Here is a 17,877-nt window from a genome sequence, read left to right on the forward strand (position 1 = left end):
GCGGTGGATCCCTTCCCGACCAGTCCTGCAGTCTCGCGCACACGTTCCTCAATGCTGCTTTTACAGGCGCCGCCTCAGCATCCGACGTTATGCGCGCGGTTCAGCCGGCAAACTCTTTTTTTCACTCATTTTTCACGGTTTTTTTTCCTCCAGCTCCAGCAGAAAATTTGCTGGCGCTCCACTTCCCACCGCGTGTGACCCTGGCTGGGCTGGCTTTGGCGGGCTCTTTCTTTTGCGGTGCCTGGAATGGGAAATTCACTTCCCATTATTGCCAGAAATCCCAGAAATGCTCCAACTGAATTCACTCGGCTTGTCCCGTGGTGCAATCATGAGTCGTCCTGCCGTCACAAAGGGGGCTGCTCCCCCATTCTATATAACTCCGTCCCCGCCACAACCTCTGGGTCGAGGCTATAGTGGATAGTTAGTACCAGCATCACGACATCCTTGAAAGAAGCGTGTGGATTTCCATCAGGGAAAAAGAAAAATAAAAAGAAAAAAAGGAAAAATTTTTTCTTTCCCTTTTTCTTCTTTGAATCATATACTTTAACCACAGTTCCTGCTGTGCGTCTTCTTTCACCTCATACTCATACTCATACTTCACTGTTCCGCCTGCGTGGGATATCTATCCTCACTCACCTCACCCATACACTCCTAATACCCCACACTCTCGGCTCGATACCAATTCGCATATAAACCGAGTCCCAATTGCACGTCTTGTCCCTCATCGCCATTGCATCATCGCTGCGTTGAGTCATCGCCAATTAGCGCAATTGCATACATACCTCTTCTCACCCGCACACCACCACAACCCACATACACAATACACCATGCCGGGATCATATCGAGTCATTGAACCGCACCCATCGGTTCCTCACACCGGCCGTCCAGCTCTGCACACGGCCCGTGGAGGCGCCGGCAATGTCATCAATCTCAAGGGCACCAAGACCACTCCCTCGCAGACGGCCTCTGGCCCGGCTTCCTTGACGCGCCTCGACTCGCGCGTGCCCAGCACCTTCAAGTCTGGCCGGGGCGGCGCCGGGAACGTCCACAGTGGCAGCGAGCGCGCCATCTTCAGCTTCGACGAGGAGTTGGAACGGGAGCTCCGCCGCGCCGCGCCCGTCTACCACGTCGGCCGCGGCGGTGCCGGCAACATGGTCTTCAGCGACGACTCGTCCAGCAGTCTGTCGCGCAAGTTCTCCGCCAGCAGCAACGGCACCAGCAGCAGCTCTGGCTCCGCGCGCGAGCGTGCTCTCCGAGGCCTGAATAAGGGCTGGGGCAAGCTCCGGGGCATGGCCTAAGCCAGCCAACCCGGAACAACCAGCCACTTTGCGACTTTCCAACGTATTCATTTTCAGCCTCTGCTTGTTCACCAAAGCGCCTGCGAACTTCGTCCTTCTGGATCATGACTCACGACTTTACGACCCCCACCCCAAAAAAAAGTTCTTGATTTTGCCGCCTTACTTTCGTCTCGGGGGGATTCGACCTCTACCTGCATGTGTCCTCCCCCCAACTACGCATCTATCTAATTTCTTTGAACCTTCAACCTTCAACCAACAAGGGGTGCCACTGTTTACACTCCCTGAGTTTCTGGGAACTCTCATCTCAACATTTTCAACCTTTCAACCTTCGAATCGCATTCACATCTCTTCAACATGATACCCCAACCAGCTATGTTTGAAATTTGATTCAATACTGGATCAACATCGCATGGCATCTTTTCTTTTTTTTTTTTTTTTCTCCTTTGGTCTTGTCTGCCATCCAAACTTCACCACAGCACCCCTGGATCCTTCATCCACCGCAGCGCAGCATACTCGAAGCTACAGCTCATGTACCTGACCACTCCTTCATTCTTCACACATGAACGAGCGAATGAGCAGAACACTATCACCTGTACAACCCCTTTAGCTAGCTACTTCCCCGAGAGCGTGTGGAAATGAAACCAAGAACAGACGAGCCCAACCTTTCCCTCCATTACTGTAAAATCATCCTTCCAGCAGTACCTAGCCATCTCAAACCCCCAGAGTAGTACCGACCCAGCAAATCAAGACCCACGTACAAGACACAGGGAGTGCAAACGCGATAAGAGAGAGGACGAGAGTCATCCTTGCAACCCAGACTCAATCACTAAGCAGGAGTGGAGACCTCCCGAGTCGAGTCAGCCAACTCGAGTACGAAGGACGAAAGAATCCGGGGGCGGCGGCGGAGATGGCAGCCAGCCTTCCGTGAACCACTCACTGCCCGCACCTCGCTCGGGATGGCTCCAAACCTTAACACCCTTGACCTACTCATGATGAAAGAAAGCCCTTTCTCTTTCTTTCTTTTCTCTCGTTCGTCCAGGACCCCGAGGTCCGAGAGGATGATGGGGTTAGTCGGGATCGGGTCTAGATTCCCTTCAAGAGGTTGATCTAGAGCTGTGCTTGTGCTGGATGTATTACATAGATGCGTGTCATACGTACGTACTATTGTACGATGTGGCGTGATTGATTTATGACGGGTTAAAGGTCGTAAATGGCGGGGATGCCACTGTTCTTTGCTTGGTCTCTGGGGGCATTGAGATCGTCTCCATGGTGGATTGCCAAACGACTGAGTGGATTGGGATTGTGGTCATGTCATGTTGGTAGGGACTGGGTACGTGGGGAAGAAGCACCGAGGGTACTGTACTCTAGTAAACGAAAAATACGGTATCACTTGCAACTCGGGACGAGAACCGAAGAAGGTTGAAGTATATGTATGGGGTGGCCTGATTGCCGGAGGGCTGCTGTACTGTAAGTTTTTCACTGGCCCTTCTTTATATCTCTTGTCTTCGGCCGTCACCGAGCTATACTATACCACGTCTTTTCTCTGTCGATGGACACCGCCGTAGTAGTATACCCTGAGGTTTCATTAGCACGAAACAGTTCCATATGAGGAGGGTTGCATAGATAATAATAGTACTTAACATTCCATGCAAGAAGAGATCCCACGCGCATTTGGTCAACAGCACGGCGACTTATTTCTAGATGAGACTAAACGAGACGAGACTACTCGACCCATCGTCCTGCATTACGGTGTCAAGATGGTGGAACAGAATAATATAGTATATGGTCACTAGATGGGTGGGCTTTGGGGCCGAGGGGGCTGGGCTTGGTGCGCTTGGTGTCACCATGTGGGTGCACGCTACTCCTTCAGGTTGGTTGGTGTTCAACGTGTTTGATAGTACGGTGGATTCTCTTTGCACGCTCAATCAGCTCGTTATGGGGCTCTGGGTTGCAGGTCGCAAAGACTTTCCCAGAAGTTGGAAGAGGTGCCATGCAGCGGGCATTCAAGAAACTGGTGGGTCAATCGCTCATTCATCTGATCTCATCTATGCCATCCAATATTTACACAAAAAAGTACTGTCAAAGGGAAGAGGTTGGAGACCACTTGGCAAGGAGCAAGAGGGAAATGTTGTTTATCATGGCTCAATTTACTCGTTAAAATCACTCCCCAGCACCAGTGAGGGTTCATTCCGAAGACCTCGAATTGCGATTCGCGTGGTGAATGATCCGTCCCAGCAAGGCCAATGACGATACTTGCCAAGCAGGGAGGTGTGACAATTGGGATCTAATGCACCTCGGCTCGGTTGCGTGTATGCGTGCGCGTGCGCGTGCATAGGGGGCATACGTAGAAGTGATAGGTTGTATGGTCGTCGAGAAATATATGCACGAAACGTATCACCTGGGGTGCTTTAGAAAAGGTGGATAGTTGTTTGGAGTGTCGAAGGCAGAGAGATTGAGAAGGGTGCAGGGGTATCTAATGAAAAGGCTGCTGTTGGTTATGGTTTGGCCCCGGACTTCTTTAGGGACCGGCTTAGACAACCACCCCCTTCGTGCATGCTAGTCATTCGTGCCCTCAGATGCATCTACTGACTTCTGCGCGATGGGGTTGTTGCCCGTCGATCATGTCATGTTGTCCTCAATCGGGACGTCGTCCTGCGATGCATCACGATTAAGCGAACTTCCGATGAATAATCTCAGGATCTTCGTGCCATTCGTCCGCGCTCACCCACATCTGGTGATCCTCGTTAGCCATAACTCTAAGCCATTTCGAATGCGGGACGATTACCTTGCGGAATGTGCTCAAACCAGCGAGGATACCTCCCCCAATCCAGGTCGTGTATTTCCGCTCAGCAGGAGCAGAGATCCGAATCTTCATGTCCTCCACAGCCAAGCGCTTGATCTCCCGCATCAACCGATCGGGGAAGTTCTTGCATAATGTCGAGCCTCCGGAGAGGACAATGTTGAGGTACAAGGACTTGCGCAAGTCGAGATCCGTCCGAGTGATCGCATCTTGGACAATCTGATGCACTCCCGGATACTCCAGACCGATGAGTTCCGGGTCGAAGAGGATCTCCGGCGCGCGGTAGCGTTCTTGCCCGATCTATGCGTAGCTATTAGAGACCAAACATGTTCCATCCACTCATGATAGATCTCGTACCTTGATCTTGTGCCCGTCCGGCAAAGCATAGTCCACCGACTTGGTCTCCGACTTGTGATAGTTGTTCATCCAATCCTTCTCCTCCCGCTTGGGGTCCAACGACACGTAGCACACCTTCTCCTTGATCATGCGCACCACCTCCTTCTCCGCGCTGGTATGCAGCACATGGCCGTTCTTGCGGAGCAGCAGCTGCAGCTGCTCCGTCACGTCCCGCCCGGCGACGTCGATCCGCCGGATGCTGTTGGGGATGGCGAAGCCCTCGAACACCGGCACCGCGTGGGACACGCCATCCCCTGAATCGAGCACCACGCCCGTCGTCCGGCCGGACGCGTATAGCGACAGGACGGCCTGGATGGAGGTGTACAGCGCGGGGACGTTGAAGGTCTCGAACATGATCTGGGCGGCGGCATCGCGGTTCTTGCGCGGGTTGAGCGGTGGCTCCGTCAAGAGCACGGGGTGTTCCTCCGGCAGCGTCTTCAGTTCGTTCTCGTACACATAGTGCCAGATCTTCTCCATGTCGTCCCAGTCCGTGACGATGCCGTGCTCCAGCGGATACCGAATCTTGAGCAGGCCGCGCAGTTCCTGGGCGCGGGAGCCGATGAAGACGTCGCCTTCCAGGCCACCGGCCATCACCCGCGGGTGTTTGGGCCGACCGACGAACGAGGGGAAGAAGCACGAGGGGATCTCCTCCCCCGCAAAGCCGGCGCGGATGGTGCCGCTGCCATTGTCGATGACTATCGGGGCGTTGTGAAGGGTGGCTTCTGCCATTGTGGGGAGGGAGTAGGAAAGGGGAAGCGGAGCGCTGGTTGAGGTTCGGAGCGGGTGTTTTGGGTCGTCGATTGTTTATATGCAGTGGAAGGCCCCCGCGGCCGAGTTAGATGGCTGGTGAGATGAAGGAATTGGTCGGAATACGTTTGAGTTTATGAGATACAGTATTCCAAAGACATAGATGGTAGAAGAGCAATGCGTGGGAGGGGAGAAAAGGGAGGGGATGAAAAGGACAAGAAAGTCGGTGGTGGTTCTTTTTGCGCGTTTCGGGGAAGGGAAAGTAAGTCAGTCGGTTTAGTTGGATCTGCCCGCGCGGAGAAGCTTGGGCCACTCCACCAACAATCCTCGACTTCAACTTCTCTTTAACACCCCATTCTCCTATACTTTTTCATACTACGTGCCTCGGGCTTATATCTGAGAGGAGACATAGATGATCAAGGTGTTCATAGTTAGCGAAAACCACTAAACCTCAACTATGGATGCTAATGCGCCATTGGTGATTGCAAACATTCAAAGCCATTCCTATTCTATACTAAAGTACCCACGCTCCGCAACGCCATTGCAAATCGCCCACACATGTGTGATGAGTATAAAACTCTGGGCCGTGCCAGACCATCAATCCAAGAAGCCCAATTCGTCAGACATGACTTGATCCAAGCTTGGAGGAGGGACTTCCTGGGCCTTGGAGACCGGCGGCCATTTGGCCATCTGAACTCGCAGGCGTTCAGCCCTATCAACTGCTGTCGCAATATCCCTAATTGGAGTTCAATTCGGGGTTCACCACACAAGCAAAGATCGAAGAACTTACCGATAGTGACTCGCAATGAGATAACCTTGTTCTTGGAGGATATCGGCAAGCTCCTGCTGGTGGTTGTCTTTGAGGGTCGGGTTGGGTACCACCGCAAGAGGCACGCCCAATCTTAGTGCATCCATAATGCTGCCGGATCCTGGAGTCATCGTGGTCAGCTTGCGGATTGGGAAGTTAGTAAGCGAAGGTACAACTATACCGGCATGGCTGACAATCAAACCCCCAACTCGACCTTCCGAGGGCCAGGCCTTAGCAAGACGCATTTCATTGTCCAATCCGTCGGGATTGAAGTCGAATCCATCGATCAGTAGACCGTGCTGGCCCTCACTACCAGGAGGATACTGGCGCAGGAATTCATCGAAGAGGATCTTGCCCTCTTTGCCGTACTGGACCAGCAGGTTAGTGTAGCCGTGTGCGCGCAGCTCACGTAGAAAGGGTTGCTCCAGAATCGACTGAATGAGGAGGTTGAAAGAAGCGGTAGCTCCCACAGTCACGAAGCAGAACTTCAGGGATTGGTTCTGCATCGCCATGGTGGAAGGATTATTTGTATATCGATGGGATAGTGGATCGATCAACAGAACAAATACTCGGGAATACGTAGCCAAGTAGTAGGTGTTGGGGGGGGGGATTAAGAAGTTGATTATCAGCACTGTGACTGGGCACCAGCCAGCTAGACAGAGGTATGCATGCCTGATTTAGGCTTAATTGGATGGAATCGTCAGACAGGCAATTAGTTAATATAAGTGACTCAGGAGATATCTCTGCAAACGTCAGTTAATTCTGCCTGTTACATAGGAAATGATAAGATGCAAAAGCTAACTTACTACTTACTCGAGTCGCATACTGTCAGGAATGTCCAGCAATTTGGATGGCGGTGAAAGGGCCGCCTTCCCAAAGAGGCATAGTGCCCAGTCCATTCCCATCCAATCCAATCCAATCCCATCACCATCAAAAAAACATCTAAACCCTCCAATCCTCCGCCCACCACACCCCCCTCCTCATTCCTCCCCTCTCTCTCCTCACAATGGCCTCAGTAGCCAGGTCTCTGGGCCGTTCGGCCTTCTCCCTGGCCCGGAGAGGTCCCATCGCCAACCACTCCTTCCGCTCCTTCTCCGCAACGCCGCTCTCCCGCATGCCCGAAGATCCGGTCATCCCTGAGGCTCGCCCACGGCGCCTGGAGGATTACCCCAACCTGCCCGAGTACTCGCCCGAGAACCTGACCCCGGAGCAGCGGTCCCTGTACGACATGATGTCCCCGGAAGATCGCGCGGCTTTCGACAAGGTGAACAAGAGCATGATCGCCGAATTCAACGACCCGGAAAAACGCAAGGCCCGCATGGCGGAGGTCGACCAGAGAATCGCCGCGATTGACAAGCAAGTCGAACCCTTTCGCTTTCTGGATGTAGGATTCCCGCCCAAGGGATTCTGGGCGGAGGAGGAGCCCGACGAGTTTGGTATTACCGAGGATATGGACGACGAATTCAACGACGACGACATAACGACCATGGCCTATGCCGAGCTGGAAGAGCACCGTGAGATCAGAGAATACGCGCGGATCGCCGCCTGGGATATGCCGTCATTGAGCAGTATGACTTTCCCCCTTCCGCGCTTCGTTGACTCCTGGGGGTGGGGGGAGGAGCATTTACTTTAACTCGATCCCTACCCCCAGCTTGAGAACGAAGCACCATCCAGAAAAAGAAGCGCAGGTTTAGCTGACTTGAATTCGTCTCTCTCTCTCTCTCTCTCTCACAGAACTCGCCAAACCCTTCACCCTGCCCCCCGAAACCCACATCCTCCGCTTCCGGTACACGACCTACCTGGGAGAAGAGCACCCGGCGCAGCACAAGGTGGTGGTCGAGCTGGCCTCCAAGGATTTGACCCCCAAGCACCTGACCGAGGCCCAGCGCCAGACCTTCCTCAAGCTCGTGGGCGTGCGCTACAACCCGGACACCGACATCGTGCGTATGTCGTGTGAGAAGTTCCAGCACCGCGCCCAGAACAAGCGCTACCTGGGCGACCTGATCCAGACCTTGATCAAGGAGGCCAAGGAAGGCGACAGCTTCGCCGACGTCCCGCTCGACCTCCGCCACCACAAGCCCAAGACCCGCCTCCGCTTCCCCGACGAGTGGGCCATGACCCCCGAGCGCCGCCGCGAGCTCGACGCCCACCGCGCCGCCCAGAAGGCCCGCAAGCTGGAGCAACTACCCGACGGCGTCGTCGATGGGAACCAGATCATTTCCGAGGCCATCAAGATCCTGCCCGCGCTGAGCTCCGCCCCCATGGCCAGGCTCCCCGGCAAGGAGGACCAGAAGGGCGGGAAGGTCGGTGTCAAGGTCGGGGCGAGAACCCCGCAGCGCAGAATGCGCTGAGGGCGTAGGAGATTGTGCGCAGAGGCTCCCTTCCCTCCCGCGCCCACATGAGATTCTGATGATTAATGCACACGCGCGCGCGTGTGTGCGGGTGTGACGATGGATAATCCCGTCTTGGGGAATCATTTGCCGGGGGCTCAGGGACTTTTGTCTATATATGTGTGTATGATGTGTCTGGTCTTGGAGCTCTTTTTCTTCTGGTTTTCTTTCTTTCTTCTGGTTCTGTCTCCTATTTTGCCTTCGAATTTCCCGGAAATCTCTGTAAGCTCAGATCAAAACAGGGTGGCGCAAATTGCTCTTTTCTGCAGGGTTGTACTAGATTACTCATATCAATGTATCATACTTCATTCCATCTTCACAGATTTGGCACCGGGGGGCGGGGGTTATTGGTTGTGTTCCCGTCAAGCGATAAGGAAGAGAGGATCCTCACGCATTACCAGAGTACAAAGGTGCTTACACCATCCAAAAATATTCATCATGTTCAAGATTTACCATGAGAGTGACGAGCGTCTGCAAAGCTCAACGGCCGTTTCATTGCATCAGGGCATGCCTGTGCTTCATATTTCACATGTTCGAATCCATCGCCTCCGCTCAACTCCCAACCAAATATAGACATGACCTCTGCTATATTGCATTTCGCACACAAGACCGTGTCTTTCCGAACAAGAGAGCGGGGTAGAGGCAACGGAAATGAAAACTGGGAAAAGAGGAAACTTGGAAAGCAGAAAGTGAAGAAAGATAAAAACAACAACAGCAGCATAGTATTGACAGCATACATATGATGTGCGAACGGCGCCGGGAAAAAAGCACTGTGTTCGGATACAAGTTTCGCCTTCAAGGCTAGATTAGTAGTAGTAGTAGTAGTAGGCGAACAGAACTTCCGTTTTTTTTCTCATTCCAACGTCAACGTCAAGTCAAGTGGGGAGGCCTTCGTTCCTTTTAGGTATATTTATTCCGCAAAGGAGATCCCGTGTAGCATATCATAGTATTTTGCATCGTAGCACCTGGAAAAGCCGCAAAGTCGCATATTTATGTGTGATGGGGGGTTAGCAAAATAGCTGGTTCTTGATCAAGTAGAAGAAAGCCTCGGACCATAAACATGTGAGCACCCTCCGGTCTCTATTTACTTCTCCTCTTCCATGGACAAGCCGCCGAAAAATTCATCTTCGGAAGATCCGACAGAGCGTTGGCGATAAACCTTCTGACCAATGGTGCCGGAATTGGGCTTGTGGCTCTTGCCTTTGACGTGATTGCGACGCTTTCCAGGGCTGGACTCAGACGAAGCAGTACTAGAGTGTGTAGAAGGGGAAGCATCTCGAGTAGGCGGCTCGGATGCGGCACATCCATGCATGAGACCCAGGGAAACCTGCGCCTGGAGAGATCCGAAAGCCCCGAATGTGACCCTTGAGGCAGGCGATGTACAGTTCGACGGAAGAGTGGCCTGGCTAGAATAACTCGCCCCAGCGACTTTTTCTTCCATCTCAGAGCTTGGGTCTTCCGTTGGAAACTGTGATCGAGGTTGATACAAACGACGGGACCTATGCGTCTTCTTGGAACGTCCCTGAGATGCAGCATCCCGTAAGATACTTGAACCCTGGCACGGATTGATACCAAGAGAGGCAGGTAAGAAAGGTTGGATACTGCCGAAACTTGCACGCGAATCTCTGCAGTGGCCTTCGAACGGATCGGTGACAGCGTTCTTGTAAGCAGTATTGTTCTGCGCGTGTGAATGATCAAAAGCAGGCGAGTTGTTTCCATTGGCAGGCCTCAAAGATGAGTATTCAAACTCCGGGAGCGGGTCAAAAGACAGAAGATCAAGCTTCCTGAGAGCCAGATTCTTGGAGCTGGAAGTGTGCTTCGGCTCTACCCTCTGAGTCCTAGAAGCCTTCGCTACGTCCATAGCCGGCAGAGCGAGTCTTGAGGCACCAGGGAATCCCGATGGAGATTGCTGAATGGAGAGCTGGTTTGCAGCAAATTCCTGTTCAGGTTCCTTCTTTATCTCAGGCGCTTCAGGGGCTTCATTCATACCCAAGCGCGGGTGATACGGAAGCGATTTATAGGAACCACCATCGGGTGCAGGGAGTGTATGGTTAAGGGGGGTACGAGTATGTCCATGTCCATTGGGAAGTAGGCTGGGGATATTGTACTTATCGCGGTACCAGCGAGGGATGTCGCGCAGACCAAGCTTCTCTAGCATGGACAAATCGTGAGGCATTTCATGCTTGTAGAGACAACCTATGGAAAATGTTAGAGCTAATGTTGTCCCAATGTAATATGAGCCGCTTGCCTTGTTGCTGATAGTCGCATTCGCCATGACGGATCCAGTAAGAGCAATACTCTTTCTTCGAGTTGTAGTGGGGGCTCTGCAAGAGGGTTAATCAAATTGATTACTTTGGAACTCGGCGTCTTTCTAGTGTGTCGCATATTAAGTAACACGTACCTGTCTAGCAGTACAGTTTCCTGGGTGATTCACATTGCTGCTTGAGACCAGCCAGCCGCTAGATGATGGAGGTGTCGCAAACCAGTTCTGAGATAGACCATGTTGCAGTAGCGCACTGATAGCAACTCTCTGACTCACTGGTATGTTTTCATCGGAAGCGAGACTCATAAGCGTCACCTGCACATCAGTGTCGCGGGAGCGATGTCCAGGTGCGTTACCGGATGACGCGCGAGTTGTATTTGAGAGAGCGCCTTCGAGAGCATAGAATTGCAATCTAGAGCTGACAGTTCCCAGACTAGTCATGCCTTGAGTTTCGCTTGGCGAGAGGGTACGGGGAGCACCGCGAATTGAGATATGTGAGGGCAGCTCGTCGACAGCAACCAGGGGGGTGAGGGTGCCATTTGGGCGAGTACAGAAAAACTGAGGGCGAATCGGCGAAGACATGGCTGCTTGGCAGCGCAAACTTGCGACTCAGTCTTTGGCAGGGATAGACGGATGAGAAGCTGAGTGTCAGGAAGCGATATAACCTATGCTAGAAAATGGAGTATATCGCCATGTGAGATGAAAAGGAAAGAGTGTAAAGACGAATGGTGGAGAGATAGAGGTAGAGGGATGGAAGTAAAGAGGGGAACACGATCACAGCAAAGAATTTAAGAAATAAAATAAGGGAGAAGAGAATCCAGAGAACTAAACAGAAAGAAAGACCGTGTTAAAAATCGGTGAATCACTGGTCCGCAAAAAATCAGTTAACATTCACTGAGACAGGCGTTGGCAACAGGGGTTGATAACACCACACAGAGAACGATACACCATTCACACCAGGAACAAGAGCAACCCAGGTGTGTGAGTTTGCAGAGATCGGTGTTATATCACTAATAACCCTGCAGAAACAGCCACGCAAAAAAAGAAGCGATAGGAACAAGAGTATAAAAGCCAGGCTGAGAACACATCTAATGTTCGCCGCCCCGAGAATCCAATGCAAATCACAAGATTCTCAACCGGCCGAAGATTGGCAAAAGACCAGAAAAAAAAAAGAAAAAGAAATACCAGCGCGAAGATTCCGCAGAGGATAAGAGCATTCGCAGGGTCCAGATCCAGCCATGACTAAATGCCGTCAGTGTTTGTCCGATGATGCTCGCCAGTACAACCGTCCCGGATGGCTGCAGCCTTCTCGCTGGTCGCATATTATGGGGGGTTTGGTCCGCTTCAGTGGAAAGGGTGCAATTGCTGTTTCTCCGCCAAATTCAGCCTCTGGATGATATCTCGTGCTGGACTGATTCCCTCCATCCTCATACCTCTGACTTAAGCCATGCTTTCTCTTTGCATCAATTGAACCCGGGCGAATTTCAATGGCCAAAGGTCGAGGATCAAGCCGATAGACAGATATTCTTTGCTTGCCCCTGCTGTGCCTGAAAGAGTGTCCCCTGATAGGGTCCACCCATATCTTGTTTCAAGTCCTGACATTGACATTCAATCCCCAATAAGCCTTGATGCGGTCTACTGGCAACGTGGAGAGTATAAGTAACGATTATATCGGCGGGTGACGTTGGTGACACGAACGATCCAACGAATGAGTCAGCATTATCCACAAACAGTCTTGCGAAGAGTCTCTGCGAATACGCAATGCGCGATGCGCGGAACGAAGGGGAGGGCTGCAAACGAGATGAAGTCTACTTCGAGTTTCTGAAATCGATATCCCCAAACGAGATGCAGTCGGCGGGATGTTCTGGTTTGAACCCCCGGAGCCAACCAGGAAGGAAGGCCAAGATCACGAACATGTGACCCAGTTTATCTGCCTCAGGTCCATTGCTTGTCTAAACAAAATGTAATTACATAGTTTTTTTTAATGCAACTCCTGCCAATGCTATGATATCACGAACTCCGAGATCCTTGAGCCAAGTAACGCTGAATCAATCTCCAAGGAAAGAGAACAAAATAACAAAACCACCACCGTCACGTGCTGCTTCAAGTACACTCTACACCCCGTTTGTAGGATGGTGTTGAGGTATCTGAGTAGAGGAGGGGAGAGACTGTACAGGATTCATCAATGCTGGACCAGCTGGCTGCATGCGATGTTCAGTAGTAAGGTCGACAACGGGGAAGCTGGTTGCAACAGGGGTGGGGGCAGGAAGAGTCGCACCGCCTGCTGCAGCCTTACTGGCCTCCTTTCTCTTGCGATGTGCAAGGTTGCCACGAATACCAGTCAAATACTTTTTTGCTAGGAGAACGAGCTCCTTGTCTTCAGTACTATGCTTTATAGCGTCCAGCATCCTGGCGACTTGTGCATCAGACTTCAGGTGCGGGCATGTGCGCGAATAACCGTAGTGGGCAAGACCACATAGAGGACAATGCTCAACACCAGCCAACCTCAAGCGACAAGAACCAATAGGATGAGCCTGCTTGCATGCAATACAAGTTGGCTGCTGAGTTTGGTCAGGTTCCGCACTGCCATCCATGGCCAACAGCAAGCTGATGGGAGCAATTCTTTCGAATTCCCGAACTGTAGCTTGCATTAGCGAATTTGAATAACCCTAATAGCACCGAGCACTTACCTTTAGTCCTTTTGGGGATGATCGCCAGTTCCTCACGGTCTAGCTCAGGGGCCAAGTCGGAATCGGAGTCAACGGCGTCTTCTGCCTGGTACTCCCCGTCGCTGTCTGCCAGCCGCATTATATGATCATCGACGGGGGACGATTCCCTGGCAGTTTTGCCATAATTAACATTGGTACGCTTCCTCTTTCCACGACCAAATGTCTCTGCTTTTCGCCTGGCTTCCTCAGCTGCAGCTTGTTCTCGCTCGCGCAGAATGTTGACCCAGATGTCAGCATTGGGTACCGCCTGCTCAGTCTGCTCAGTCATCTCCTGGAGGCGATCCTCCAGATTCTGGTTATCGTTTGCCCACACCCGAGCAAAGCTGAATTGAGACTCCGGGTCACCTTCAACCGGCGCCTTGGCTTGTTCGGCTTGACTGCGATTAAGGAGCTTTTCGACAGACTCAGAGTCATATCGTACATCGCCAGAGTCATCGTCATCAAACAAGGCCTGAGCCCCATGACGGAGGACAGACTCAAGATCTTGCCCGTCATCTTCCTCCGCCACCATGCGGTCAATAAGAACATGGTCTAGGACCATCTTCTTCTTGCCTATTTGCATAATTTTCTCTTCGGCACTGCTCCGGGTCATAAGCTGAAAGACAAGAACCTTGTTCGTTTGCCCTATCCGATGAGCACGTGACAACGCCTGGATGTCTTGATGGGGGTTGAAGTCCGGGTCCATAATGATCACAGTATCTGCAGTAGCCAGGTTGATCCCGACTCCACCAGACCGAGTCGAGAGAAGAAAGGCGAAGTAGGGCGAATCTTGCGCGTTGTAATCGTCGATAGTCTTCTGCTTCTCGAGCGAATTCATTCTACCATCGAGGCGAAGATGTGGTAAACCCATTCCGTCGAGGAAATCCTCGATTATGTCGAGGTTTTCGAGAAACTGACTGAAAATGAGGACCCTATGGCCACGATCCTTGAGTTTTGGGAGCATCAATTCTAACAATTGAAGTTTACCAGCTGCATCCACCAAGTGCCGATGGGATTTCATCCTATCAGCAGTTCTTTCCTCGATGGCTCTGCTATAGACGAATGGATGACACAGACATTTGCGCAATTGCATGAGAATATTGTTCAGGTTATGTCTTTCGGCCTGTTTCAAAGCCTTGGCCCCATTGCGCTGAAATATAGCCTTGATCAATTGAGGGTTTTTGGCAAGGATAGATTTGTATAGTTTCTTCTGTACCACAGACATCGAGACCGGAACAATGATCTGGGCAACTGGAGGAAGAAATGTGAGCACTTGCGCTTTTGTCCGTCGCAGGAAGAAAGGCCGTAGCATTGCGTGCAGCTTTGTAATATTCTCCTGTGAAAGCGTGCCGTACTCTTGTTCGAGGTCAAAGGCCTTCTTTGACGGGTCGCAAAACTGAAGTAAGTTGAATAGTTCTCGGATGTTATTTTGGAGCGGAGTGCCCGTCAAAAGCAACTTGAACGGGAATCTGATTCGCGACAGTGCTTCATAAAGCTGGCTCTTGTCGTTCTTGAGCCGTTGGCCTTCGTCAACAATCAACCCGGCCCAGGGAATCTTTGCCAGGAATCTGCGGGATGCATCATCAACCATCGTTTCATACGAAGTCACGACGACGTGGCATCGGAGAGTAGGATCGTCATCAGCATACATCTCATATTCTTTGGCAAGATTGCGAGAAAATGCAGACCCGTAGTATGTCACAACCCGCATTGAAGGAACCCATGACTTGATTTCCTTGCGCCAGTTGGGACAGGTGGAATTAGGCACCACCACCAGGAAAGGCCAGCATCTGTGGTACTGAATCAGGGTAGCCATGAAGCCAATGACTTGAATCGTCTTTCCAAGACCCATCTCATCGGCAAGAATGGCGTTTTGCTGTTTGAACCACATGTAGTAGAGCCAATTGACACCATCGTGTTGGTAGTCCATCATCTCTCCACCCGTCATAATGGTGGGCTGATGGTCTTTGACCAGATCAGTCTGGAAGTTCTTCTTTTTCTTCTTAGCGAGATGTCTTCTCAAGGTTTCTTGGTTCGGCTGACGGACGTATTCCCGTTTGACCCAGTCCGCAAAAGCAGTTTTGAAGTCCTCCCATCTCTCCACATCATTCCGATCAGGAGGTGTATCCCAGACTACCTCCTCATACGGAAGGCCTTTGAATTTGACATATACCTGAGACACATTGTCAATCCGCTCCAGGTCTGCTTCGTACGACCGCCGCTTGCTTTCCCCAGGCGGCGATGAGCTAGAATAGCGAACGTCGAAGATGATATCGATCCGTAAATAATCATCTGGAACAGCTTCTTCAATAGTCCTTTGCGGTGCGAGCTTCTTCTTGAGAAAGGCCCGACGCATGATATGGTTAACAAAGCCCCATACCCAGCTTCCAGGCATCCAGGTCGCGTGGCCGTAGGATTGATTTTTCCATTTGATAAGATACTCCCGCTCCGCTTCTTTTGCGGTTTTCGCCTTTGGGTCGACTGGTCGCCAGGCAACTACAGCACCGACTTCTCCCGGGACTGAAGCACAGTCCTGGCAATGCCACGTAAGATGAGCGACGTCAGATAGATGCTCGAAGTGGAAGGCTCGATGACAAGTAGTGCAACGGAATAGTAGATTAGCCACATTATTGACCCGCGACATATCGACGAAAGTTATAGGATCCTTCCCACCGTTCTGCTGCCGAGACTGTTGTTCCTGCTTCGGCGTTAGACGATCCCGCAGTGGCCTTGACATGTTCCCTTCGCGATTGCAGATAGCACAATGACCCTGATGAGGTACAATTGGGTCTTTCGAATGAGCAACTCCCAGGCAGTTCCGGCATTGAAGGACAAACAAGTCTTCGGTGACTTTAGTGACCAGATGGTCTCGGGCAGCCCGAGGACCCAGGCATGAATGGTGGAAACTGCTGGTACATCCCTGGCAGAATACGAGAGGTCCTTTCACATGATCGTCTCCGATAACATGACAACTCTTGCAAGCGCCGCGGTGTCTTTCTCGGAAAGGATCATTTTCCGGCATCTTCTGGAACCTCTCTTTGGCACCGAAGTACTTTTCATGATGTTTCGGTGTGCCCTCATTCTCGGAGATTTCGTCCTCATTCCGTTCGCGCAGGTTCTTCCGCAAGGCCTTTCGAGTCCTTGTCGACTGACGCGTGCCTGCTGGGGTACTCCGGCGACTGCCTTCTTCATCAGATAGCAGGATCTCTGAGCGCGACTTGCTCTTTCGAGCTCGTAACATGCGACGCCTTCTTGTTGTTGTACCAGATGATGCGATAATATCTTCACTGGAAGAATAGCCTCCTCGTCGTGGATGGCCTATCTCGTCATCGCTACTCAAGTCTCCGAAGAAAGCTGTGAATCCAGTGTTCCTAGCCCGGGTAGACCGCTGGGTGCTTCTCCTGGTCCGCTTTCTTGCGTCGGACAAGTCCGAGTCTTCTTCCGATGTGTCGGGGGATTGAGATGAGGCTGATACATTGGGACCATATTGGAAGAAATTCGTTAGGGCTTGTCGTCCATTCTTGAGAGTTTCAAGCTGCTCGGATGAAGCCTGGATGATAGGACGGTTAGTCACACAATATAGGGGCAAAAAGGTTGCAAGTGCAACATACCTTTAGAACCTCGTCGCTTTTCAGCCTAACCCGATACAGAAGCCCGCCCTCTGTCTCAGAAACCTCCTCGCTGATAATGTAGAGAGCCTCAAAGTGTCCAGGAAGGTATTCGCAGTCCTCGATAACACTGCTGGGGGCAACTGGAACCTCAACGACAGGCCGCGGTAGCCGAGGCTCGGATGGGCTTTCTTGGATTAAATCGCGTTCTGGTGAATCTTGCTGAGATGGGAAATCATCCTCAGATGCCTCAATTTCTGGCACTCCAGACTCTTTCAAGGCCCTTCCATCTTGGGGCGCTTCCGAAGTGCGAACAGCAGAGCTGCTCTTGAACCTGGCAAGAAGCTCCTCAACAAGGCCGCCTTCGCTATCAGAGTTGTCCGACATGTGCTGGTCCGGTCTTTCGTTATGAATTTTTGTTCCATTCAGGGAACGATACTTCAGGATTGAAGCATCAGCTGGCGATGGCAATGGAAGTCCTATGTGAGCCTGTATAGTCGGACGAAGAGAGGTTGAGTTATTCGTTGAAATCAAAAATTGAGGATGATTTGACACCGGTCAAGGTAACACTGAGGCTGAAGGCTCTAGAAAGCGAGTCAAGACGGTTGGCTGTTGTGCACAAAGGAAGGAAGGGAAATGTGCCGCTTCATGGTCGAGAAAATGTATACCAGCATTGTGTTTCCGAGACGGTGATATTAATTAAATCATGCGGACGCGTTCTATCGACGCGATTTAGAAAGGAATAAAGATAATGCGCCTATCTTATCAGGGACTTGGTTACGGTAACCTAGAAGTCGCGGGCGGTGGAAAACGGCGAAACAGGTTAGATTGCTTTCTGCGGTAGACGTTAACTATATCT

General features: G+C 51.6%; 7 protein-coding genes across 7 annotated transcripts; 3 read left to right on the forward strand and 4 right to left on the reverse strand.

The window, feature by feature from the left end:
- Nucleotides 1-827: 827 nt before the first annotated feature.
- On the forward strand, nucleotides 828-1,298 carry BO82DRAFT_277587 (DUF3602 domain-containing protein; the record flags this gene model as incomplete). Its single annotated transcript, XM_025631195.1, has 1 exon — nucleotides 828-1,298. The coding sequence occupies one exon, from the start codon at nucleotides 828-830 to the stop codon at nucleotides 1,296-1,298; it is 471 nt and encodes a 156-aa protein (XP_025494316.1).
- Nucleotides 1,299-3,755: 2,457 nt separating this feature from the next.
- Nucleotides 3,756-5,320, reverse strand: BO82DRAFT_22355 (actin-related protein ArpA). The gene is made up of 3 exons (XM_025630776.1): nucleotides 4,456-5,320; nucleotides 4,084-4,398; nucleotides 3,756-4,029 (listed from the first exon to the last, which is right to left on the reverse strand). Exons 1-3 carry the CDS (start codon nucleotides 5,221-5,223, stop codon nucleotides 3,967-3,969), a joined length of 1,146 nt encoding a protein of 381 aa, XP_025494317.1. The 5' UTR covers nucleotides 5,224-5,320; the 3' UTR covers nucleotides 3,756-3,966.
- A 344-nt stretch (nucleotides 5,321-5,664) lies between these two features.
- alg13 (N-acetylglucosaminyldiphosphodolichol N-acetylglucosaminyltransferase catalytic subunit ALG13) lies at nucleotides 5,665-6,836 on the reverse strand. Its single transcript, XM_025634593.1, has 3 exons — nucleotides 6,231-6,836; nucleotides 6,032-6,170; nucleotides 5,665-5,977 (listed from the first exon to the last, which is right to left on the reverse strand). The coding sequence occupies exons 1-3, from the start codon at nucleotides 6,559-6,561 to the stop codon at nucleotides 5,839-5,841; spliced, it is 609 nt and encodes a 202-aa protein (XP_025494318.1). The 5' UTR covers nucleotides 6,562-6,836; the 3' UTR covers nucleotides 5,665-5,838.
- Nucleotides 6,837-7,006: 170 nt separating this feature from the next.
- Nucleotides 7,007-8,874, forward strand: BO82DRAFT_352090 (mitochondrial 37S ribosomal protein mS35). The gene is made up of 2 exons (XM_025634594.1): nucleotides 7,007-7,617; nucleotides 7,784-8,874. Exons 1-2 carry the CDS (start codon nucleotides 7,056-7,058, stop codon nucleotides 8,398-8,400), a joined length of 1,179 nt encoding a protein of 392 aa, XP_025494319.1. The 5' UTR covers nucleotides 7,007-7,055; the 3' UTR covers nucleotides 8,401-8,874.
- Nucleotides 8,277-9,268, forward strand: BO82DRAFT_22374 (uncharacterized protein). Its single transcript, XM_025630778.1, has one exon. The coding sequence runs from the start codon at nucleotides 8,500-8,502 to the stop codon at nucleotides 9,010-9,012; it is 513 nt and encodes a 170-aa protein (XP_025494320.1). The 5' UTR covers nucleotides 8,277-8,499; the 3' UTR covers nucleotides 9,013-9,268.
- BO82DRAFT_22364 (uncharacterized protein) lies at nucleotides 9,268-11,433 on the reverse strand. Its single transcript, XM_025630777.1, has 3 exons — nucleotides 10,841-11,433; nucleotides 10,688-10,763; nucleotides 9,268-10,635 (listed from the first exon to the last, which is right to left on the reverse strand). The coding sequence occupies exons 1-3, from the start codon at nucleotides 11,282-11,284 to the stop codon at nucleotides 9,524-9,526; spliced, it is 1,632 nt and encodes a 543-aa protein (XP_025494321.1). The 5' UTR covers nucleotides 11,285-11,433; the 3' UTR covers nucleotides 9,268-9,523.
- A 1,383-nt stretch (nucleotides 11,434-12,816) lies between these two features.
- Nucleotides 12,817-17,405, reverse strand: BO82DRAFT_277747 (putative chromatin remodeling complex subunit (Chd3); the record flags this gene model as incomplete). The annotated part of the gene is made up of 4 exons (XM_025631199.1): nucleotides 12,817-13,324; nucleotides 13,389-16,960; nucleotides 17,022-17,240; nucleotides 17,334-17,405. 4 exons carry the CDS (start codon nucleotides 17,403-17,405, stop codon nucleotides 12,817-12,819), a joined length of 4,371 nt encoding a protein of 1,456 aa, XP_025494322.1.
- Between the last annotated feature and the right edge of the window lie 472 nt (nucleotides 17,406-17,877).

Source organism: Aspergillus uvarum (genome assembly GCF_003184745.1).
Source record: "Aspergillus uvarum CBS 121591 unplaced genomic scaffold BO82scaffold_12, whole genome shotgun sequence".
Classification (NCBI taxonomy): Eukaryota; Fungi; Ascomycota; class Eurotiomycetes; order Eurotiales; family Aspergillaceae; genus Aspergillus; species Aspergillus uvarum.

What these genes read in the sequence shown, in the direction of transcription:
- alg13 (XM_025634593.1), bottom strand. Translation starts at nt 6,561, where the DNA reads ATGGCGATGCAGAACCAATCCCTGAAGTTCTGCTTCGTGACTGTGGGA. An exon ending in TTTGATTGTCAGCCATGCCG is followed by an intron (nt 6,171 to 6,230) that starts GTATAGTTGTAC and finishes CGATGACTCCAG; the next exon opens with GATCCGGCAGCATTATGGAT. An exon ending in CTCATTGCGAGTCACTATCG is followed by an intron (nt 5,978 to 6,031) that starts GTAAGTTCTTCG and finishes AACTCCAATTAG; the next exon opens with GGATATTGCGACAGCAGTTG.
- BO82DRAFT_22364 (XM_025630777.1), bottom strand. Translation starts at nt 11,284, where the DNA reads ATGTCTTCGCCGATTCGCCCTCAGTTTTTCTGTACTCGCCCAAATGGC. An exon ending in GAAACTGTACTGCTAGACAG is followed by an intron (nt 10,764 to 10,840) that starts GTACGTGTTACT and finishes ACCCTCTTGCAG; the next exon opens with AGCCCCCACTACAACTCGAA. An exon ending in ATGCGACTATCAGCAACAAG is followed by an intron (nt 10,636 to 10,687) that starts GCAAGCGGCTCA and finishes CATTTTCCATAG; the next exon opens with GTTGTCTCTACAAGCATGAA.
- BO82DRAFT_22374 (XM_025630778.1), top strand. Translation starts at nt 8,500, where the DNA reads ATGGATAATCCCGTCTTGGGGAATCATTTGCCGGGGGCTCAGGGACTT.
- BO82DRAFT_22355 (XM_025630776.1), bottom strand. Translation starts at nt 5,223, where the DNA reads ATGGCAGAAGCCACCCTTCACAACGCCCCGATAGTCATCGACAATGGC. An exon ending in CGGACGGGCACAAGATCAAG is followed by an intron (nt 4,399 to 4,455) that starts GTACGAGATCTA and finishes AGCTACGCATAG; the next exon opens with ATCGGGCAAGAACGCTACCG. An exon ending in GTTTGAGCACATTCCGCAAG is followed by an intron (nt 4,030 to 4,083) that starts GTAATCGTCCCG and finishes GAGGATCACCAG; the next exon opens with ATGTGGGTGAGCGCGGACGA.
- BO82DRAFT_352090 (XM_025634594.1), top strand. Translation starts at nt 7,056, where the DNA reads ATGGCCTCAGTAGCCAGGTCTCTGGGCCGTTCGGCCTTCTCCCTGGCC. An exon ending in GGATATGCCGTCATTGAGCA is followed by an intron (nt 7,618 to 7,783) that starts GTATGACTTTCC and finishes TCTCTCTCACAG; the next exon opens with AACTCGCCAAACCCTTCACC.